Source organism: Balearica regulorum, chromosome 3 (assembly GCF_011004875.1).
Source record: "Balearica regulorum gibbericeps isolate bBalReg1 chromosome 3, bBalReg1.pri, whole genome shotgun sequence".
Classification (NCBI taxonomy): domain Eukaryota; kingdom Metazoa; phylum Chordata; class Aves; order Gruiformes; family Gruidae; genus Balearica; species Balearica regulorum.
Window position 1 is genome coordinate 77,536,654 of NC_046186.1, and position 25,491 is coordinate 77,562,144.

Consider the following 25,491-nt stretch of genomic DNA (forward strand, 5'->3'; position numbering starts at 1 on the left):
CCCGTGGTGAAGACCATGGTGAAGCAGGCTGTCCCCCTGCAGCCCATGGAGGGAGGATGAGGGGGTGTAGCGATTCCACCTGCAGCCCGTGGAGGACCCCACGCCGGAGCAGGTGGAGGCTATGACCCTGTGGGAAGCCCACACTGGAGCAAGCTCCTGGCAGGACCTGTGGACCAATGTAGGGAGAAGCCCACACCAGAGCAGGTTTGCTGGCAGGACTTGTGACCCTGTGGTGAACCCACAGTGGAGCAGTCTGCTCCTGAAGGTCTGCACCCCGTGGGAGACACACACACTGGAGCAGTGCGTGAAGGACTGTAGCCTGTGGGAAGGACTCACATTGGAGAAGTTCGTGAAGGACTGTCTCCTGTGAGAGAGACCCCATGCTGAAGCAGGGGAACGATGAGAGGAGTCCTCCCCCTGAGGATGAAGAAGCAGCAGAAACACCGTGTGATGAACTGACCATAACCCCCATTCCCCGTCCCTCTGTGCCGCTGAGGGGGGCGGAGGTTGAAACCGGGAGTGAAGTTGAGCCCAGAAAGATGGGAGGGGTGAGGGGACATGTTGTAAGATCTGATTTTATTTCTCATTGCTCTACTCTGTTTTGCTTGGTAATAAATTAGATGAATTCCCTCTCTAAGTTCAGTCTGTTTTGCTCGTGACAATAATTAGTGAGTGATCTCTCCCTGTCCTTATCTCGACCCACAAGTGTTTTGTTACACCTTTTCTCCCCTGTCTAGTGAAGGTGGGGGAGTGATAGAGCAGCTCTGGTGGGCATCTGGCCTCCAGCCAGGGTCAACTCATCACAACAAACTAGGAGGGGTCTTCACATACAAGCTCAGTATGAAAGGCAGGAGTAAATGCTTAGGTACTGATAATGTCTTTAACACAAATATTCTTCACATGCAATATCTTTTTGGCCAAAGTCACAGAGACTTCATCTTTAGATGTGGTTTAGGAGCAAAACTACAAGAACTTTGTATCACCAACTTAAAGAAAAGCATCATTGTTCAACACATATTCTCCTGCAGCATTTCAATTGTCCACAAGGAATTCCAAGTATCTTTTCTCTGAAAACAAAATATATTCTGCTTTTGCATAAACCTAGATTTTTTAGTAGAATTCATGAAATGGAGTGATGTGGGTTTTTTTTCCTGTCTATATGGATGCCAGTATTTGGAACTCAACATATACTTTGTACAACCATTAAAAGGAAAATTTGTGAAGATTAAATATGTTAACTAAAAACCCATTTAATTAAATAGGATCTCTCTAGCAACTAATCAGAGGTATTTTCAAAGCAGAGGTCAGACTGAGATGACAATAGGATTACTGGAAGGTCAGAACAGAAATTCAATACCGTTCTCTAGATTCCTAATCTGTTTCCTTGAGGAAACACAAGACTTACCAAACCAGTTTTCACCGATTCCTCCTCTGGGTTTGTATCCTGGACATGTTTCAAAAACATTTTCAAAAACCAAAGTGATATCTGATGCAAAAATCCCAAAAGAGAAGCAAACAGTTTTATGGGGCCCTGGTAAGAATGAAGAAACACCTGCCCTCCTTTTACGTGATTCTCCTCACAGAAATGCGTGTCCTTGTCACCTACCACAGCAATGGTTTTCCTTAGCCTTTTGAGAAGTACAGATGAAGCCTCAAGGATATGAAAATGATAATAATGACAGGAACCCTTATTAAAGATTTTTTTCTAAGAGGTAGAGTCAGAACTCACCAAAGCTTTATTAAAGGAAGCTTGCTATCAATCAGAAAGCCCGTGACTACCTGGCCCTAAGACAAATCTCATGTTTGCTGTACAAAAAAGAGCTTCAGACAAGTGTCTCAGTTTCTGCACTCTTTAAGAAAATCCATCTTCAGAAAGAGCACTGAAAGACAGACAACCATATCTGAGGGATTTGGACATATCATGAGAACCTTGGAACCAAAGGAAATAATTTCATCACTGTGACATGTATAAAAAAAAAAAAAAGACCTTGAAATGAAAATCTACTAAAAATTGTATACCTCCCAATAGTCTTAGAACTACACAAATATATATACATATAAAAAAAAGTGACAAGCCTAGGGAGGTAGAGTAAATTAAGGAACATAAGGCTTTATTCGGCCCATTTATCAAAAGGCAAAGAAGGTACAAATACAAACAAGCCGATGCTGACCTAAGCAGATGTTGATTTCAATGCATGAAGAGAAGGTCTATGTAAAGTCAATCACTCAGAAAAAGCCAACCATTCCTTCACAGTCTGTAGAAGAGACAGCTCTTCAAAAACTCAACTAAGAAATTCTGGAGCTGAGAAAACTTCCAGAGGAAATACTGTATTATTTGAAATAAGCTGTTACTGTATATTTTAAGATGCATCATAAAAGTACAGAAAAACAAGTATAACCACTCAAGTACTAAGATATATTTATCCAAGATTTTGTGCACATTTATTAAGAATGAAGAAAGGCTAAATCAAATATCTTCTCCCCCTTTAGCTACAGATTTACAAGAAGAAAAAAAGAAGAAAAGAAAAAAGTTGAACTTCTAACCTGACATTTATTCCTGAGGATTCTGGGTATATGTCTTTGCTTCTTTTATTGTTCTCATCAAAAAATATTGCCTCTACTAAAAATCAGAAATCTTCCCAATGAATTTGTTTCAGCAGACCACAGAAGCACTCCTAGATTCTATCAGTACTCCTACAGTCCTAGAAGTACTCCAGAAGCACCTCCAAATAATTAGCTGATAGACAGCTACATAAACTAACAAATGACAAGTTCAGAACGATGACAAGTCATCCACACCTGTGGAGAGGAACATCATCTCCACTGTTACACTGGAAAGGAAAAGTTCAAATAACCTACACCATCCAGAAAAAAAGCATAGGTTTAGTGAGTTTCTTCCAAGTGGGTTCAAAAGCATCTTATTTACATCCCTATATCAAAGGACCAATCTTGACCACACTTAAATAAATCTGTCTGTGAGGAAACATACAGCTGTAGTATGTATTCCAAAATTTGAGTTTATCCATTCTCAAATGATAGACGTATTCATGAAATACAAAACTGCCGTCATAGGCCAGTGGCCCATTGATCAATATTCAGCTCTGAAAATGATCAGTAAAAGATGCTGGACTGGAGCACATCAGACAACAGTATTTCTGAGATTTCCTGTATTTCTGTGACTCTCCAATACTGCTCCATGCCATCTATTGTGAATGGAAACTCCAAACATTTTTAAGAGTCTAAATTGTTTTGCCAGACCTGCTCACAGCATGTTGATTCATAATTTGATAATTGTTATTAATCAGTGCAACCAAGAGTTTTTGATGGAAGGAAAAAGAAAAAAAAAAGAACTTGAGAAAAGGCTTGTAATACACTTTTTCTATATTACATGCTGCCATTTTCACTGTACTTGGTGTATACAGTTGGCTGCTACAGTAGGTACCCCAAACATTCCAATATATCAGATTTACTGTCACTGATGACTACTCATAAGCAAAGCTTTTTGAGGAACACAAGCATGTTGGCAGAGGGGAGGATAACTGTTATTGTTCTATAAAAATGTTTTTGGCCAGATAACACTTGGAAAAGGCAATCTGGTAATAGTGCATGCCTGTAAAAACACACTATCATTTGTAGAACTACAATTTTACCTGAGAAAAATAACAGGCAATAGGGAAAATTCAGATTATTCCTAAAGCACTTTTATATGATATACCATGAAATGTATACATGATGGTAAGCCAGCAGGTGTCACAATGACATGGCTTCCTAGTTTATACAATGCAAAAAGAGCACATTCCAGTAATTTAAAAACTTCAAATGAAGTAACATTCACTGTGTGGGTCATGACAACCCTGATTCAAAAAGATGGGTCACAGTGTAGTTACTAGCTTTAAAAGTTGTTTTGATAAACCTCCACAAGTGTTCTACAGTAAATCTAAAATCACTGCCCAGCAAGTCCCCAGGAATAAACATCTCTCTATTGCTATACAAAATACCTGATGCACTGCATGAAGATATTTGAGTGTTCACAACGAACCCACTTGAACTGAATTAGTATAATTGTCTGTTGTCACTTCCCCACCCCAATTACCAAAATCTAATGCCACTGTTACACCTGATTACTATAAATCCTTCAAAAACTCACACACATTCCTCCTTCCACACCTATTATTGAATTGTGTCTTATTAATTTCCTAACCCTTGTTCCAATGCAATGGAACAATGGAAGAGATGCAATCATCTCTTTCCCTTTCACTCCCCATACTTATTTAATGACAAATGAAATGAAACTGTAGCGCTTTGGGGTGAGGATCAAGTACCTTCTAACAGAGCTTCCTTCTGTTAGCTAAACAACCAAGCTAACACACAAAACATTCTAGCTTTGCATTTAAAAAACAAAAACAAAACAAACAAACAAAAAAAAACCCCAAACAAACAAAAAAACCCCAACCACCGACCAAGATATTTGTTCTATTGGTCAGTGTTACCCAGCAATTTCAACTGGACAAAGCTAAATCTTTGCTTTTTCTACAAGCCAAAGAAGATTCACAATCATCATTTAGGGTATCTCTGCATAATGTAGGTTGGAAGAGAGAATAAATTTAGGTCAGTACTGCAGCTAAGTAGCATGATGCTGGATAAGGTGCTGTCTCCAAAGGGTTTGAAAGATGCCTTAGTGTTACAACTGAAAAGACCTCTTGCAGCTTATTTAAAAATATCCATAAACAATGTATTATAATACAAAAACACAATTTCTTTTTCAGTATACTCAAATGTGTTATTAAGCCAACTTGACTCACAATTCTAACAATGAATGGTACATAAATCTCAGAGAGGCAGCAGAAGCCTAATGATAGAGAAGAATGGCCCTACTCTGCTAAACTAAAAGTCCATCTGCTTGAGTTCATTGTCTATGACAATGGCTAGTAACAGCTCATTATGGAAAAAGTATGAAGAAACTACTCTATATGAAAAGGAGAGCGAGCACAGACTATAGATGCACAGAGTATACTGAATCCAGTATGTACTCAGAGCAATCAGATGCTTATGAATTTTCTCAGCTGGAGACTGCATCAGAATCGTAGTGTATAACAGCTCTTGAAGTACTTTTTTCCTTGGAATGTGTCTAATCACTTTTTGAACCCATTTACATTTTTAACATCTAAAATATCTTATGTTAATGAATTCACAATTTAGGCATGGGTTGTGTGAAAAGGGACATCCTGTTGTTTCAAATCTGTAGCCAATTCATTTTGCAGAGTGCCCTTTAGTTCTTCTGTCATGAAAAAGGTAACCTCTCAACTGTCTTCATCATGACAGTCATAACTATAAAACTTCTGCTACAGTTCAGAAATCTTTTGCAGAATGAAGAATTCCCCTTTGTTTGGTAGCAGCATCATAAAAGTCATAACAGTGTAAAGATAACAAGCAAGGCAGGCTTTCTAAAGAGCTAATGGTGTTATCAGGAGTGGGGGTCATTTTGTGGCTGAATTGAACTAGATGCACTAGGCAGTGCAAAATATCCAGGCCTTGCTAATCTCCCTCCAACACAATTAAAAGCCCCCTACAAAAGAGCACAAGATCTGTGGGTACTAAATGCACATCATCAAGTGTCATATATTTAGTTCAATATGAATTCCATGAAGACATTTATGTCTAAAGAACAGAAACTCAACATTACTGTTGAGAAAAGATTATTCTTTAAACAACTAATTATTTTTAGCTTTTCAGTCCTGATGCTGAAAGATGACAAGTCCTTCAGATAAAATTTGTACCTGTTATCGACTCAACACCAGTTGACACCATTTTTATAAACCATTATAATTTCTCCCAAAACCTCCTTACACCTGAACTTTAAGTATTCCACAGGAAAAAAAAAAAATATATATCCGTCCCTCTCAGACCCAGAGAAGATTACGATCTACAGTTGTCTCCTGGTCCATAATTGATAGTCACTCATTTTGCTCAAATTGTCTAAATGATTAAAATAATTAAACATAATTAAATTCAGTGTGTTGTTATCCAAGTACATTCTCTATTGACAAATTCAGCTTACGTGGTTCCTCCAATCCTCACATGCTGCTAGTCAAACAGTTCATTGCCCCCCTCAGCTGTGCCGATAGAACTCTTAGCTTGTCACATATTGGATCAACAACAAGATCTACATTAAAAAAATACTTCCTTTCTTGCTTTGTTTTTGGACTTTGGGAAATACAGGTTATAGACATCTACACATCTGCTCATCTTTGCTCTTCTATGTATCTTGAGAAGGTGACATTACCTGTACAGAGCATCTAAACTTCAAATTAATCACAAATGTCCACAATGACTTAATGATGTTTCCTGTTTGGTTGTATTTGGCTGAACTATCTTTTCTTTTGCTAAGCGCTAATGGCTGATTCTCCCACTACATTCCCAGCATCTCTCATTGAGCTCCATTAGCTAATTCAGGCTAGGCTTCAACTAACAGAGGAAATAGTGCTGGAGACTGGGTTTGAACATCACTAGTAGCTGATTAACTTTTTGCACCCACAGCATGGCTTAGGCCTTGTCAATTTGCACTTTCCCAAAACAACATTTGGGCTCAGATGAGAGGACTAGCACCCACCCAGGACCACTCCAGGAGGCAGTTTGGATGCAACATCCTATTTAGGAGGGAGGCAAAAGTAGTTTAGCCTTGTAGATGTGAGTTGTGTCATGCAACTTGGCATCAGAGGCAAAGATCAGTCAAAATTGATTTTTATCCAATACTTTATTCTTCAATTACACAGCTTCATGAGATTCTTTTGAACCTCTATACATCTGGTTTTAATTTTCAGTATGCCTGAAACTTTATCATACTAGTATGCATCCATTTTTCCAGAGAGCTTATGAAAATAAAAATCCCTCTCAGACTACGGATGATCTCTATAGTGAAAATTGTTTAGACGTTCCAGTTTTTAGCAAGTTAGTAATCTATAGAAGGACATTTTCTCTAATATCTCTAATACCTTTGAATATCATTGAAGAAAGTCCATCTCAAATCTTTGTGGTTTTGTCTTTTAGTTTTTTATTATCTGAAACTTGAGTACACATTTTGAACCAAATAATTTCCATCTATGTGCTTAGTAATATCTCCAAAGAATTTGGGTAATATTTGTGACATAAGTCTTCCTTCAACAAAAGTCTACGGCAGCTAAACAGAGGTAACAGTGTTCATTTATGTATAATACACATCTCCCTCCTATGACATACTTAAACAAGTATAATTACCTGCAGAAATAAGTTAGGGAATGTATAGCAGTAAACCAATGGGAATGAAGTCATGCTTAGGCCTTCCTCTTGCTGAATGAAGTGGGAATGTAATTTAACATGCAATCATAAAACATGCCAAAAAAAAGTTTATTATTGTCTAGTTGAAAATTACTTGCCAGGATTTATTTCACCATGTATAGTATGAAGAAGTTATTTTTGGACAAAGCTACCTCTTTAAAGCACTGGACCTACCAATGACTACTAAGACAAATAAAGTGAGTATCGATGACTCACCATGAAAAGTACACTCTTTGAATCAGCTGCACCGAATCTGATAGACAAGCACAGGACAACTAGTCTAAAACTCTATCCTTCAAAGTATCTATGATTAGTTAAAGTAACAGAATTACCATCATCATTAGCTAAATCACTATAGGATGACACACTGAAAATTAATAGCCTTCATTAAGCCCATACTTTGAATATACTGATGTCTGTGCTTTACTTTTCTGTCTTTACAATCTGAATTCAAAGTCTTAAGATAACTGAGCAGTTTCAGAAGTAAGCTTTCTGCTGAAAAACTTCACTAATAGCCAATAGGAGGTTAAGGCAAATACCATGATTTGCTTTCACCCATAGAAACATAAAATCATCCACTTACAGAGTATGGCATTATCATTTATAGCCAACTAGCCATGTCCGTAGTAAAGATGAATTTTCACTCATCCTCAGAGCTTCCTGTACTGGAGATGGCAGAATTTTTCCACATATATTATATATGGACAAGGTATCGAGAACTTTGATGAATTAAGTTTTCACTACTGGCACGCAGAACATCCGTGAATAAATGTTACTCATCCTTTCTTTGTGCACATGTAGTGTAACAGACTATTAAACTGCATGATCACATATCATCTTTTCACCAAAGATGTAAGTCTCATTTAGTGGACAGAACAAGCAATGCTAACATATACAGTTACTTCACATTTTGTCTTTCTATCTTTATTGGTCAATGTTTGATTACAGGCTTTGTCTAGCCAACATTTCCCAAGTTAATACGTTTATACTTGGCTTAAAAAGCTACCGTCCAGTAAAAGTTAATGACTATTACTTTGTTCTTATTTATTGCTTCCTCAGTTTACAGACCATGGGAATGTTCCTACTCCATTTTAATGCAGGTAAAACAGGTTAGCTTACATCACCATAAATAAGCATTATTAAAAAGTGTTGGCTATATGCATATACGGTCTCCACATGCGATCAGAATGGAGCTTCTCCATCAATTAACAAAATTTTTAATTTTTTTTGCTTTTGCTTGCTTGATTTTTACTCTAAAAATCAAAGTTCCCATGTACAGGAGGGAAATAATCTGAAAACAAAGATCAACAGGGCCAGACAACATAAAGGAGTGCTGTCTTGCATAGAAGGGAAATGGTTTTGTACTGCATACAATACTAATGAGCACTTTATTGCAATACTCTCTATCTTATACTGCCCACACTTTATAGAAGACATTGATAGTCTGGAATTTATCAAAATGTAAACCGATGAGAAACAATAAGAAAACTGGGAAACCTGTTTCTGAGTAAGATACTAAAAGAAACTCCATGCCTTAATTTACTTGAAAGATTGAGAAATGACAGAAATCATAGTCTATTTACTTTCTAATACAGCTTGCAGATACAGGCAGAAAAAGACTCAGTGAAGCAAGGCTTATAAATAGGGAGAAGCAGGATTTCTGAGTAGACAGGAAAAAAAATAGTCTTGATTCAAGACTAAGACAAAGACACAACAAACATCAGCTTAAGTACATGTTGAGAATAATTGCTTTAGATATAATGTGATTAACATAATTAGTTCAAGAGGGAACTCAAACCAAGCAGTGATGTCTACTTCCTAAGGCCAAACATCTCATCATTAAAGGATTACCCTCTGAAACTCTCTGACCATCTAAACAATTCTAAATATGCAGGAAAGCTCTAGAAAAATAGAAAAATCACTTCCTTCACCTGACACACTCAAAAATATTTTCCAGACAATAAACTCTCACATACTTCAGCAAATTAGCAGAAAACAATCTAGAAACATATTCAACTAATGTACCATGCTTGTTTTTGCAATTGTTTGGAGTTTGCTATTGATAGCCATTCAAATAACAAAGATTAAAATCAGTAACTACTTCAACATTGAGACACATACTGAACAAAAAACATCATTACCACTCAAGACCTCAGCATTATCTACTAAGAGGCCACTGCTCAATATTGTACAGAAAAACAGTTTGTGATCTGACCTATATACTCTTTCCACTGATCTTTTTTTCTGTCCAAAGGAACAGTCTGACAACAAAGAGAGAAACTTTTTCACTAACTCCTCCTCAATATTTTCACAGCCAAAATGAGCCCACTTCTAAGCTGGATCTCTTCTGATTAACTCAAGGAAACCAATAAAAACCACGTTGAACTGGAGACACAGGAAAAAATTATCACCTTGGATAATTATACTGACTGTTTCAGGAAATGACAGAGCAATAACATAATTTTTAAAAGCAATGGCACAATACAACAGTCTCCCCAGAAATCAGCTCCAAAATTACTCTGTACCTGACAGATGTATGCTATTTTCATCATCTAGACTAAAACAGCATTCCCATGTAGAGTTCTACCTCAGCTCTGGGAATTGCCATCACTTCATCTGTCTGCCTCTGAAATACTGCTCAGACACATGAAAAATGGCAACCTGTAAACTACTCCTTAAAAAATTCTACCTATCAGTTTTACGTCTGTGGAAGTAAGGACTATACCAAATACACAGAGGAACAGGGTCTATGCAGTCAAGCCCCCAGATGTTATTGCAAATTTTCTGAGAAAAACATTCACAATAAAGACAATTTTTATCAGTCTGGATATTATCCCAGAAAAGTAGCACCTGTCAGCATCATAACAGTTACATTGGTTCCGACCAACAAAACCACCTCACCCAACATCTTGTCTCCAACTGGCCATTACCAGATGCTGAGGGAAGAGTAAGAACAGGGCAAGCAATTATGTCACTTGTCCTGGGGGAAATGGACCTGGAGGGGTCATCCTTTCTTGTCTTATTTTGAGAAAAAACCTCCAAGAAAGGCATCGAAATATGTAAATAGTGGAATTTAGTCATAAGAAGCATTAAGAGCTACTACTATAGGTCAATGACGCAAGTCACTTGTTACTCAAATCATTCCCACGTTCACTCTTGCTTTTTGGCAAGTATTTGTTGCCTGCTCGGATATCACAAACATAAGCACAGCAGGGCTGCATCAGAATGAAACAGCAGGGCTGCAGCATCAATGAAATATTAAGAGAGCCTAATTATAAATCGAGGAGGTCATTAACAATCTGCCATATCAGTTCCTCTTGCCTAGGTTGGGGAGGTGTCAGAATCGCAGCAAGCTGTGGAGTATCACAACAGTGATAGTCTCCAGCTTCTGAGTATCCTTCATCTACAGTGCTACAACTACTACCCTACGCTACAGAACAGGTATTTCTGATTAGTTAGCGTGGAAATGCACAGTCCTCAAAAACTAACAAATCAAGCATAGGCTTCATTATTTTCCTTTTTCATTCCGGCAGCAAGCTGACATATATTTAGCATATACATACTCTTACCTGCTTACATTTATCTTTTCATATATTCTGTTCCTGCTTATGGAAATGCATGTTAGCCAGCCTTTCACATATTTAACAACCTTAGCCAAAGTGCAAGCAACATTCCTCTATCACAACATCATTTAAAAACAGGAATGAATAACCTGTTTAAAAGAGCAAATAAAGGAATAGCTATGATTTATTCTATAAATGTGTACTTCAGTAGTGCTTAACAATAAATACCTAAATACAGACTTGCTCTCTAGATAGAGCCACACATCAACATCTCTCCAAAACTCACTACTTTTTCTCACAGGACTGCAGCAAACTTTAAAGCACATTATGATGTGAATAATATCTTAATATCTGAAACTGCAGCACCAGAAAAGAAACAATTTTCAGTCTACTTTGGATCACAGCTTTTTTTTTTTAATTTATTTTTTTTTATTTTAATGACGCAGCTTAGCACAATTTTTCTTTTAGTATTAGCCTTAAAGGACTAGTAAACAAATTCTCTCTCTCTATACAGTCTCAAAGTCTGGGTATGACGAAGCCTTTTGCCACAGATCTTATTCCTCCAATCCCTTCTCTAGTACAGAAAAAAAAGACTAAAAAGAAAAAAAAGACTTCTTTGTCTAAAGACCACAGAAGATGGTCTTAAACAACTTAGCTCAGGCACTAGAACCATTTCAGTCACTGAAACCTTTAGCTCAGCATAGACTATAAAGAAAAAGAAGCATTTAACTAATCTTCACAAAGCTCTATCCTTTCTATGCTCGATTAGCTCACTGAAAGCTATCATATTTTTATATATATAAAAGAGTATATTGGGAAGTCCTCAAGGAACACGTGAGTGAGGGATTTTATGCAGATGTCTTTCCCTGAGAAGCCTACTCAATTTTCTACCAAAGGGAAGCTACAGTGGTTTTCCAAATGATTGGAATGAGTGTATCCAGGGATGACTGCTTCCAGTCCTCTGCCAAACTTAAAGCCGCCCAGTGCACCAAACCTCACTGCCATCTTTGCCCACTTCTAGGGCACATAGCAGAAAGGAAGGGCAAAAGGGTGAAAAGCAAAATGGCTGGGCTAAAAAAAGGACAGAATCAGGGCTTAATCTGAATTCTGAACTCACACACAGTTGTCATATTTGCTTCACAAGAAACAACACGAGAACGAGATACACCATGAGAAAATCATGCATTTAAATGACTAATGAAGTACTACAGTCAGACTGCTTACCATAATTGCATAAAAAGCAGTAATGAATACACTCATTTATTGTGTAATGATAAATAAAAAGAAGAAAAAGTACTTTGAATGTTCACAAGTATCCTTTAACGGAAACAACCAAATACACTCATGTAATCATTTGCATTATATTAGCAACATCATGTCTATCAAATAGCACTTATTTAACACTGACAGAAAATTAATGGATACAGGAAAGCACAATGGAAAAAAAAAAAATCAACAGTCCATAAAAGAACGTATGTAAAATTACTTAAAGTCATTTCATGTTTCTGTTGTTTAAAAACTCATATAAGGACATATTAGAAAACACTAAATATTTTAGTCCCATTACATAATACATTCTCTTCTTGCTTGAATGTACAGCAGGTTACAGTACAGTATTACATTATGAAGTCTGTAAATAGAAATATTAGTATTATGATGACAATACCTTGGACTTACCCTAAGACAATCAATTCTATTGTTTTTCAAAGCCTGGGGAAAATTATGTGATATCTTCTCAAGGACTATACATCCTCAATAAGCTTTAGAGCAGTATCACACTAACATTATATTAAGCAATTAATTTTCTAATTTCTTCACTTTTTTTTTTAAATAGAGCAATTATGACATTCTGCGTTCCTCTAAATGTAGTAAGTCCACTGCACTTAACAGACAGAAACTTCTGAGCATGTATAAACAGTGTCATATTGTGTACTGAATGTACTATTCTATATACAATTTTTTTAAAAAATTTAAATGGAAAATTGTATTTAAGAATTACTTAACAGTAGCATTTGTATGGTAGTAAAGTACCTTAAGTTCCCACTATACATAGCTTCACATGGTTTTGGCAAGCATTGCTGGAAGAAAATAACGTATAAAGCTGTTGTTGATGTGTCCAGATTCAGCAGTAATTAAGCACATGATCATGCACTTTGACGAACATGAGGGCCATCCCCTTAGGGAAGTGATAACTTTGCTTCCACAGAGCAAGAGGTGATATAGGCAGCTTTCCATGTAGAAACTGTGTCAGTACAGTCTGATCTTTCTTCCTATACTTTCCATTAGAAACTGTGTCAGTACAGTCTGATCTTTCTTCCTATACAAAATGCCATTAAAATTAGGAAAGACACCTGTGAAATTCAGAATCAGCGCTGTAAAAGATGCTTATCTGGCTTACAATCAATGTGCTTAGCCTCCTCTTATTGTTGTGGTGGTGAAGCTTCAAATAATATAATTAAAGTTGGAGTTTGTAAATATTTTTCTGAGAAATTTGTTGGGAGAGGAGGATCTGTCCATCAGAGCCTAAAATTGCCATAATCTTATGGCTCTTGCTACAATCATCAGTTACTTTTGCTTGAATGATATGGAAGAGGACAAACGGGAGATGTCTTGTGAGTTCTGTATTATACCTAGGCATCTGGAAAAGAAAAGATCTCCTTCTGGCAGATCAGCTCTTAGAGTCCATTGAAAAAATCTCCTCCTATCAAGATTTACCTTTAATGAATCTTTAAAGCAAAGTCATGTATCTTATTGCTATAACTTACACCAGCACCTCAAGTAAGATTAGCTATATGAGCAAAGGCACTTTTTACTGTGTCTATATGAAGATGTTTTTCTGATCTAAAAACTTCATAAAACATCCCATGAGGCAATAATGCATGAAATAGAGACGAGTCCTCAGACTACGAGTACCAGGCTGGTACACGCTGATGACACAATTCATGATATTTTGGGATATAATTATACCTCAAAAACTGCAGTATTTACTGACTGTCTCCCTTTTTAATACTTTGGGGTTAAGGGGAAAAAAAAAATCCATCTAAAGTAACTAAATCAGTGAATCTCAGTCACAGATAAGTTTTGGTTCATTTAAGTCCAAATCAGACATTTCAGTTTATGTTCATGCTAATGAAATTCAGATAAACTACCCTGGCTGCAAGCCCATTGACTTCTGGCTGAAAAGTCCACGCAGCTGGATGCCTGTAAATCAGGCAGGACACAATTTCTGCATATAGGTTAATGACTGTTCTGCGTCACCAACGTATAAGAGTACAGACACTAAGTCAGAGACATCAAAACAGCATTTCGCCTGCCTGGCAACTTTCTAATAAAAATAAAGCTTATTTTTCTGTCTGTGTCACATTACATGATGTGAACATTTGTAAAGTAGACTATACTAAAGCAAAAGGGATAGAGGGAAAATTATGCCCTTATTGATGTTAAGTGACTTAGACTACATATTCACTTTAAGTCACCACTAGATCCATGTTGGCACAAAAAGAATCAGTTTCATCTTCTCCTCCTCATTCCTCACTGCCACCATTACTCAGACAGTAGGATTTGTACATACATAACGCGAACTAAGTCAGTCCTGTAGCAAGCTTCTTTCCTAAAATGCTGCGTTCTGACAAATTAAGATGTTTTTGTTATCAGAGACATTTGATATCACTATGGCCTTTATCTTTCCAGAAGAAAATAGCAGATAAGGCTAATCAGTATTTGTTTCATTCTATAAACAAAATGCATTCAAATTATTCTTTTTGACTTGGCAAGTGTAGTTTTAAACCTGGTTCTGCTTATTTTCATCTAAAAATCCAACACTAAGAAACGCACATCTGCATAACTGCCTTTAGTGTAATAAATACGGCCACCTTAAAGATCACTGTCAGCAAAAGGTAAGCAGCGGGGAAGGCAGAAAGACCCGCCTGATGATAACAAGATATAAAGCTGAATGATAATGATAGCATAACTATTGCTTGACAATTTTAATTCAGTTCAGGGAGAGTTAGACATAAAACAGAAGTTTTAAATTTTAAGAAAACAATGGACAAATCACACTGTTGCAGCTACTCATGTTAAAACTTCAGTAAGACAATGGTCAGGAGTTACTTTGCTTTTGTAGTTGGCTCAAAAAAATTTATGAGCACATTCACAAAAATGTATTTCCAGGTCACCCTCCCAGAACAGTGAAACTTTGAGCTACTGGTAATAAATTACACTTAGCAATATAAGATTCTTGAAGCTGAAATGTTATCCAAAGTGTTCATTCAGTTTTAGGATCAAGATCCTTGACCCAGACTATAAATTGTATTTCAAACGAGCAATGATTTCTTATAGTGATTTCAAGCACATTAGAGAAAATCATCATTTTCACAGCTCTTTAAAATAAGTAGTATTTATTTCTGGTAACATCAAAGTATTTCTTCTCTTCCATCTACAAAAAGTATTGCCATGACTTATTCACTTGATTCATAACAGTGGTTTTCTGATTGCATTTGTGGATTATAACGATAGCCATCCTGCAGTACTGCAGTTTGTAAACCACAGAGAAATTAGTAAACAGGTGGTCTGTTGCTACATACTTTTACTCTTCCATTAAGTAACGTCTTTACACCAACAAAAACATACTACCACCTTAGAATCAGATATATAGTCATCACCACCAACAATCTGGCTCAATATAGCCTTTTCTGTTCCTTGCTCACCATTTTCTATAATTCTGCAGAATAACACACAGTTATGTTCTAGGAAGTAGTAATAGTCCTTCTATTTAAAACAGAAATTATCATGAGAACTTAAACCCCAGTACCCTAGAAGTCAGCCACGGAGCAACGTGCCCACAGAGTAAAATCAGTGTTTCTTTTCTCATCTTCTTAGTAATCTCCTGGTTTGCATTTTACTTGGTACATTCCAAATCGTTGTTACAATTGCATGAATCTTATGTTTGCACACAATCTCACAACGTTTAAAATCATCACAAAATTTACAGCCATTATCAATACAGATCAACTCATAAGGAACAGTTTTCTGGGTCTAGTAAGCAAGGGATTATACCTAAAGCAACTCACTAGACATACCTTCAGAATTCAACAGACTGCTCCATAAGCTCTGCGTCAATGTTCATATCTAAAACTGACTTAATACGTGTTGCAAGTAGGAACATTTCAGACGGTATAGCCAACATTTTACTGAGGCTTACATGCGGCACGTACTGCATAATTTTAATTCAAAATTTACCAATTTTAGATACAAGAAGATCAAATTATGTTCTTAAAACATACACTAATGCAACTGATATTACGGGTTGGTGGAATATTATTTGCAACTCAAAATGGTTAAACTGAACCTCCAAAACAAATATCAATGTGTTCCAAAATAGAAATGCCAAAAGGCTGAAAATATTGAAAAAAAAATTGTTAACCTCTTTTCCCTTTCAAAAAATGGTGGAACCTAGACATAAAAATTGTAACAGTCAATTTTTACCAAAACTAGGTTTGCTTTTTAAATCTAAAAATAAGAATGGAGCTGTTCAAAGCTAAATACTAATCACAAATAAAAAGGACTTACCTTCCTGTCTGTTATTTTTCCTTTTTAGCCATTTTTCCACAGTTTCTGCACTTACACTTTCCGACACAAACTCATCCAGTACCTGGGGGTGAAGAGAAAGATAGGCCTTCACTTTTTCATCTGTTAAACCTGAAAAAGAGAATATTAATTGATTACATTATTGGTATGAAATTCCTTGTATGAAATAATAGCTAGACGCCAGCAACGATCAATATCCTTTTGTTTAACACGCTGATTAAATACATCCCTATTTAAATTGTCTCCTCCCAGACAGAACAATATCAAGTCAAAGAAAAATGAGTTCTCATATAGACAATAGTAGAAGCAAAGCATATCCATGCAAGATACTGTGTACAGAAAGACCCCTACAGGAATACACATAAACATTCCCTGGGAGAAACTCCAGGAAGGAATTTATGATTAGGACTCTAAAATTATTTATTACCAAGATATGCAAGATGATATATTGATAAACTAGGTGGAAGGAGATAGAAGAAAGTGAACTAGTATTTCTTATAGAGCATCAAATTCAGTATTCTCACTGCAAGTGGGAGCAAAAGGAATAAAAACTAATACGCAACACCAAAATCAAGCGCACTTTTAAATACTGGAGTTACTTAAGTAACTTTAGAAATATAAAGTGCTTTCTCATGCATGCTTCCAATGCCTTAGTAATTCAGTTACCAAAATAAAAGTAATTGTAGGTAAAAGGCCTTTACAACATCTGCAACAAAAAGAAAACTCCAGTGCACATTTTGGAAAAAGAAGCAAAATTCAGAATCTCAGATCACTGACACATCCTAAATAAATTCCCAAATCCATAAAATTCCAATCCGATCATACTCTTCACAAACGCCCCCAACAAAGCCACCGGCAGCAGGGAGGTGAGCCCGAGTGTGCCGAGGCTTTCCCAGGGAGGGCAGGAAAGAAGAGCACCCATCCCGAGGGACTGAGCCCCAGGCTGCCACAATGGGAGCGTGCACCCCGAGTACAAAAGCCTTAATGAGATCTAAGGGAAAGAGGAGTAACAAGTGCTGTAATAACTCTAAATACTCCTTCGCCGCTTGTGTAGTGTGTATGTAAACAGAATTGTAAATTCTCCACAAAAAGCGGTCTAGGTTCAACAGAAGAGAAACTCCCGAACTCTTTTGGAGAGTATTCGTGTTATAAAATAAGATCAGATTTTCCTATTTTATGCTTCACACAGCATCAGAACATGCTGAAAACAGCTGAAGTGTAATTTAAATGCTAGTCAATGACTGTAACCTTTAAGACATCTTACAACTGCTTACTATGAAAGCCTTCAGGAAGCAATACCAGAGCACAAACCAACAACTCCCGCCTGCAGGGCACCAACCGCACACGCCACTCTCCCCACACCAACTGCACCCCATCATTCCCACCACATCAGCTCCCACCAGCCAAACCCTGGTTTAAAATACCCTTTCTCTTAATCCACATAGGTGGCAGTTCCTGGTGGACATCATAGCCTCAAATAACAACATTCTTGCTTACAGGCAAGAATCTCCAGATCTGGATCACTTGAACTAAGAGAGCTAAGTGAGCATCCTGATTTTCATTAGTAAAGATGAAAAGGTTCTACCTAAATCAGTAAGAGCAGGAGATGATCAGCAAGTGGGGGGAAAACAAACAAACAAACAAAACCCCACGACTTTGATTGTTTAACATCAGGCAATAGTTTGTGAATTTAGATCATAAAGAAGTACATGTACCACATGAATGAAAAGATTTTTCAGCCAACACGGATATCACCTCACACACAGAGAAATCAGACTAATTAATGGAATTTTGTAATTTGCACAACTAAGAAAAACGTAATACCTTGAAAAAGCAAGTCTTTCTAATTTCATAGTAATAGAATTTTAAAAGAAAACAGGTGTTTGGAGAATAGTTCATAAAGACTAGAGCGTTTTGAAGATTTACCAGAGTTAACCATCAGAAAGTCACCAAAATTTATCTGCCTTTTAAGTTCTGGATGAAACATGATCAATACAGGTTTGACACAAAATGGTTGCCTTTAGACTGCAAACACGCACTTTTTGCTTCTAGTAAAAAATTAGGAACTGAAGAGTTTGTAAAATTAGCAACTGAAATTCTACAAGGCTTGATTTGTGTTTTCAGTGAAAATAACCTTAACTTTCTTATGCGTCCAGTCTATATTCCTTGAAATACTTCCTCGATTCAAACCTTGATGGGTTCTGTAATATACACATCAAGATTCAATAAAATGTCAATTTGAAATAACACTTCAGTCTACACATCACGAGTTTAAATTCCATTCCAGATATCCTGCAATTTCAGCAACCAGAGGGTAAAAACTCTGCTCTAGCCTTATACAGAAAAGCAATTCATGGAGCTGATATAAGAAATTCTACAACAGTCTTTAAATTACCCTCCTTCATTTCACTAAAGGCATCTGGGCAGATGTGCTTTTTCAAAGTCAGATCTGTAGATGGGAACAAGCAGAACAGGATTTACAACTACATTTGCAGATTTAAAAAGGAGTAACTTAAATCTATTTTCTACATAGATTAAAGCAGACTTATTGGTCCTCCTAGTTGTTAGCCTACTTTGTTGAAAATACATACTATATCCATACACACAAAACCCACAACCAAAACCAGCAAGAACACATTGTATCTTCATAAAATGCAACATTAAGAAAATTTAACATTAATAGAAAGTAGCCTCTTAAATGAAGCTTAAAAATCTTTTGTGTTTTATGTACATTAAGGCAAAAGAGTGTTGTAAAGAGGTTTGAATGTAAAAGCAGTTTACAGCTGTGCATAAACAATTATTTTATGACATATATGAAGCCTTCTGCATTGTAAGATGTGCATAAGAATAAGATTTTTACATGAGAACATGCATAGGTTCAATGATGGACACACTTGCTCTCTTGAACATTCACATGTTCCTGAAAACTTCTGGTACATGTATTTTTGTTAAATATTATCAACCTCTTTACTGAACTGTTGTAATCTTCTAATTCTGAAATGTATATTTTAAAAAAAAAGGAATTCAGAGGTAATAATTAATAACATTTGTATAAACAGGACAACAATACCTAGACCCAAACTCAGCAACCAAAAGTTTATCATGCCAATCAGATATCATTTACAGAATTAGAAACAAATCACAAGCCAATGCTGAGTATTAATTTTTCTGTAACTAAGGTATTGGTCTTAAGTATTTTGGGCAGTAAACTTTTCTACATGCATTCACAATTGCAATATTTCTCCACTACTCCTCTCTTCTCCCCTTTCTACTGTTGGACTTGTAGACTAGTAGAGACAGTAGCCTGTGGCTACTATTTCCACAGCACACTCCACATCACCTCCAGTGACACCAGGACTCCTCTCATTCTTGTTCATCAGTTCTTTCATGGACCATAAAGTACTTCCATCAACAGTGCCTAACAAAGGAAAAGGTAGTAGTGCATGCATCTGTAACTGTGTGGGTCTATACGCTTTCTCCCCAGCAGCCCAGACAAAAGTTCCCCTCACTGCTTCTCCTGCATCCCCAGGAAGCATTGCCTCGCCTCTTGTATCTGGAACCAGTCTGTCCTCCAGGAGAGCTGTGGCAGTTATCAAGAGGGACCATCGCTTGGGAGGGCTGAACTCCAGCCAACAGCCTAGCACGCAGCAGGCCAGAAAGCACAACAAGATTGGAATGACCCTAATTCCTCTGGGAATTAAAGGAAGAATCTGGCATTTGGGTTGAATGTCCATTCACTCCATTTATGCATTGGAGTTTGCCTTCCTGATTCATACATATATCCTGTTTAATTAAAACCACACACACCCCAAACCACTTTTCTCCCTTCTATTCTTATTCAAAAGTGATAAACCCACATTTAAGTGCTGATATCTTTCTGGCACAAGTTGCTACTACCGTGTTTTATGCACTTATTAACTATTTGTTCTGGATTTGTGATTAAATAATGAAAGCGGTAATAAAAACATCATGCAAAAGGATACATGCGTATCAGATAAGGTCTTCCTTTTTTCATTTCCCTCTGAACAAACCATACGCAAAGAAAGGGTTCAGGCTCTCTGCCGCTTGTGCTAGCTCAGCAGCTCCTCGCTTCCTGACCAGCACGCCTGTTTAGGTTCTCTTTGGCCATGCCATCTGCTTTTAAAAGTTCATTCATACACACAGAAAATATTAATCAAGGTTGGTTTGGTTTCATTTTTTCCATTTCTTGGCTACGCCTGTCTGAATAGTAAGCAGAAATACAGCTTTTCAGCAAATGCTGGGGTTTATGCAAGTGTTTCACCTTATAGTGTGTCTCATTTATTATAGGGTAAGATGATATAAAATTGGCAAAGCTCGATACAAAGCAGAGGGCAGAAGACAGCCTGTCCCCCCAGCACTCCCAAGAGGCAATTTCCTGATCAGCGAAAGGCCTTTTTACTGCCAGAGGGAACAATCTTTCTGGCAGAACATTTATTCTGGGACGTTAGGAGTGGGAAGGGTACCTCAAACGATAGAAAAGAAACAACTGTATTTTCTTATAGTATTTCTATAAACTGATATATAGGTGCACTCTACTAAATAAACAAGAGCCCTATTTTTCCACTATGCATATGCCTGAGGCTTGAGATGTTCATCTAATTTGGCTTATGTCAGTCTATCAAAATTTTGGGTTTGTGTTTTGTGGTTGGGCTTTGTTTTTTTTGGTGGTGGTGTTTGTGGTTGGTGTTTTTTTAATTTTCTTTTTTAATTAACTCCTTGGCTTTCAACGGAGCATGCATAAGCATGTTTTGGGGTTGTGGGTTTTTTCTTCACAAACTATGAGAAATAGTTTATTTTTCACTGAAAATAATAGCAGAAATATGTATAGTTGAAGATGGAATTATGGGTGGGTTTCTTCCCTTTCTTTATTAAACTAACTATAGAAAATACAAATATTGCTACCAATATCCACGGTCCGGTAATTTCAACATAACATAGAAAGCCAAATGTTTGTGATAGTCTGGTTCAACAAATAGTTATCTTTTCAGTGGTCCCATGATTAATACTTAAAAAACAGGCTTCATTTCACAAAGGGAAAAGAATAAAGAAACCTTTATCTGAAGATAATTTAGCAAGTTGAGTTATTTAAAGAGGAATAGTTATTCATGTAGATTCTGAGCCTTCTGATCTTTTCTTTTTATTTATTTTAACAGTGTAGCAGGACTAGATCATTCTGGCTTCAAAAGCATAACTAGGACTTTGACTGTTTTTGTTAGTACTTATACCAAAAGCCAAATGAAAACAAAACCCCCAGCACCACCATCGTTGGCTCCCAGTATACCTGTATTTCTGTGCCCCATACAAAGCCAGCGTGAATACTGCAGGCTGCTTGATTTAGTGCTTGCCTGACCTGCTCAAGCCTGGATTCCTCCTTTCATCTACCGGTAAAGCTTTCATTTCAACAATTCCAACATTTCATGAGTGATAACTTCAGGTAGAACCCTAAAAGAGATCAACTGAATTCACAGAGCAATCTCCCACTCCCCAGTGTCAGTAAACCAACAGCTTCATAAGTCAAAAAGAGAATCCGTAGCACTAAAAAAAGTACTAATTAAAGATGAGAGAAAATTGGGTAACTTTTGTTGCAGTTGGGCAAGAAAGCAGATCATTTTATAGGTACTGGCACAAATATTTTTCGGGAAGCCTCAAGTGAGTGATGACGGTGTCCAAATGAAATGTATCTTTGAATGACCAATAAAGAATAAAGCATAACAGTGGACAGAGTGACAGAGCTTATGGAGAGTCATGTCATAAACGTGTTCATATTCACCCTGTTGATCACCACAATCCTCTCACAGTTTTATATGCTGCTATCTGCTTAAGATGCCAGTGAAATACTCTTTGGAAAATATCTGGATATCAACACACAAAAAAAAAAAAAGTATGAAACACTATTACTTCTGTCTTAAGGGAGAAACTGCTTTTAGGGCAGATGTGACAAAGTATACCAAACTCAGCACCTTAGAAACTCACTTGAGTGGTTTAAGTTGTAATGCTCCTGCAAGGCAACGTTGTAGGTTTGTCTACGCCAGCAAAGTGAATATGTCTAGGGCTGTTCACTGACCTGAAACCAAGTGGCTTTTAACTTCCTCCAACCTTACTATTAAGCTCTCTTGACCTCCAGTGATGAAGATGAGGGAAAACGGGAACAGGAACACATGCTGATTGCCTGCTGGGAACTATCCCTGGCCTGACCCTACTCCAGAGCAACACCCAGGACCTGCCTGGGACACCTCTAGCTGGCTTTGGCCAATGCACTGCCAAGAACCATTCTAACAATGTAACTGCATAGACACACAAAAATAAAAATCTAGTACACAAGAAAGCTCCTTTGCACTGTTTGTCTACTATCCCAGATATAGCACAGCTGGATTCAAAAATAAACTAAGGAACAAGACTTCCTTCAAACATCAATTGCATTACCAGTAATCATTCCTTGCCTTTGAGCTGGTCTCCAACAGCCTTCCTTAAAAAAAAAAGAAAACAAAAAGCCAAAAATCACTTCAAAATGATATTTTTGCTTTCAGCTTTTTATGCTGCCTAATATATTTGAAACATTTCTTAGATATTAGATAACCTGTTTAGTACTGAATCAATTAATGGCTCCACTCTCTGCCTCTTAATCCATGTCGTACTGCACTCTCCTCTGAGAATAGCTTCACTGAGCTCAGTATAAAGCAGAACTGACTGTGAATGAGCTGAACGAACTGAAGCCTGGAGCTATGTTTAAAAATCTGCTTCATTTAGCAACATGAGTCAGTCACATCATTAGCAATTCTTGCAATTTTTTCATTAGCGTTGTGATATTTGGTCTTTTTTCCAAAACCACTAGCTTAATCAAATCTCATGATTAGGCAAGAATTTTAGTTTTCACCTAAAGTATCTGATTCCCAGGCTGGGGGATGTGTGGGGAGACAGGGGAGAATGGATAAAAATTGATGAGCCAGCCTAACACTTATCGAGGCTCAGCATTTTAATCCTAGAACAGCTACACGCTGAAAGACTGCAGTCATTGCTTTCCTCAAAAGCCTTGCAACAGTATTTGATGCATATGACATACCTTTCATCCAGTTAGACAGGATCTAAAGGGTTTGAAAACACATTGTGAGGGTATACAGTGGTTGATATAAAAAATAGGATGGATTTTATGTATTGAGAAATCTTTTTATTAATAAAGATGAAAGAAAATAACTATAAATGTTGTGTTGCATCCGTTAACATTTAAAATTAAAAAATAAAATTAAAAAAACACAACACACAAAAAAATCAACCATCAGAAAACAAAACAAAAACCCCAAACACACCACAAGTTGGCTAGTTTGGTTTAATAAACATTTCTTCCCTGAAATTAGAGGGACCACAGAGTCACAGCAAATATAGGCAAAGTCCTAATTTCTCCAAGCAAGTAACAATATATTGTGCCATATAGACAAGCTGCAGGCTAAGAAAAAAAAAATCAAATCATGATGATAAACGCTTTCCAGATAAGGTATTACGTGAAACAGAAAACAATCTTACCTTAAATACAAGTATTTTAAAAAAGTATAGCATTAAAATAAATCTTCTCATCTCGAACATCAAAATGATGAATAGAGATGTGCAATACATTCCTCAAAATCAGCACTTCAAAATAAATATCATACTTGTACAAAAAAAGAAGCCTTAAAAATATCTGAAAGTAATCCAGAAGAGTTAATCTGAACACAACTTAGCCTGTGTTCTCCTTTATTTAAAGCTGTCTTGCCCCATGTCTTTCTTACACAAAGTTCACCTCTCTCTATCTTTCTACAGAACCTTATAAATGATATTTGTAGTTATTCTTAAAAGCATTCAAGGCATGTGTGTACATTGCTTCATTTGGATTAAGCATTAATCCCATTAAATCAATCCCTTCTTTGTTCAAAGCATCAGGATTCAAAACCACAGGCACAGTCAGTTTTGGAATATCCTTTTCAAGTCAGACTTTTTATCTTAATCCATTTAAGTATACAGGAATGTAATGCAACCAAGTGCCCAAACTCGGTGAAACCTGACGTTACTGGTCTGGCAAACAGTATAATCATTAACAAGAAGCAATCGAATGGCCAAACCTCTTTTTCATTTCTCTTTTCTTGAAAAATCAATTCACGAACTCATCTGTGAGCAACTCCGTTCACCTTTTTTGCCTCTCCTCCTCCAACTCCTGCCTGCAGTGCCGGAAGAAAAGCAATACACAGCTCCAGCATTCACACTATCGGCAGTGGAAAAACAATAATGCAGTACATAAAAAGACTACGCTGCCAGTTTTGGTATTTAAAAAGGGCATACATTTGCTTCACATATAATAAATTTTATCATTAAACATTTCAAATCGTCATATAAAGATGAATGCTAAATTATGCCAGCCTCCAGTCACTGCATAAACCCGCAAGTTCTGTACACATTTAGATCACAGCTTCACCCACTGTGAATCAAGTGTGGGCACTCGCAGTGGCTACAGCAGCCAGCAGTACACGACACATTTCAGCCAGGACACCAGCAGCACTGCTTAAGCTTTAGAGAGAGAAAATAAAGACCAGGTCAGCCAAACAGAGCTGGAATGCGTTTATACAGAAAGAATACCAATAACCACCTCATCCTGTATCCTGCAATTCAAATCCCTTATTCATGATGAAAAAGCGATGGATTTATCTTTGCATCTGAACACGTCAGATGCTAGGCAACAGGTGGACATCAGCACCTTTAGTTTCCACCAACTTCCACTGTGGTTTTTCTGATATTACCAGCACCTTGCAAGCTTGAGCCCCAGACATCTACAGATACATCTCCCAAAATCTAACGCCCAAGAACTGCACAGTACTGAGCACTGTTTAGGTGTTAAATTAAAAAGCAAAAAGCCACTTAAGAGTGTTTATGAAAGCAGTTTTCATCAGCTAGAGGTAAAAGACCTATAACATTTCCATAGCAATTATACATATGCTTAATGAGGTGAATGAGTGTTCCTAATTTGAATAATCATTTTTCATAG

General features: G+C 37.0%; 1 protein-coding gene across 4 annotated transcripts in view; it reads right to left on the bottom strand.

Annotated features, from left to right (window-relative positions):
- PDE10A (phosphodiesterase 10A) overlaps window positions 1–25,491 on the bottom strand; it is a 374,774-nt gene that overhangs the window by 90,417 nt on the left and 258,866 nt on the right. For all 4 annotated transcript variants that reach the window (XM_075748559.1, XM_075748558.1, XM_075748557.1 and 1 more), the window contains exon 2: window positions 16,446–16,574. In XM_075748559.1, coding sequence (XP_075604674.1) covers window positions 16,446–16,574 — 129 coding nt within the window. The remainder of the gene's footprint in view (window positions 1–16,445; window positions 16,575–25,491) is intronic.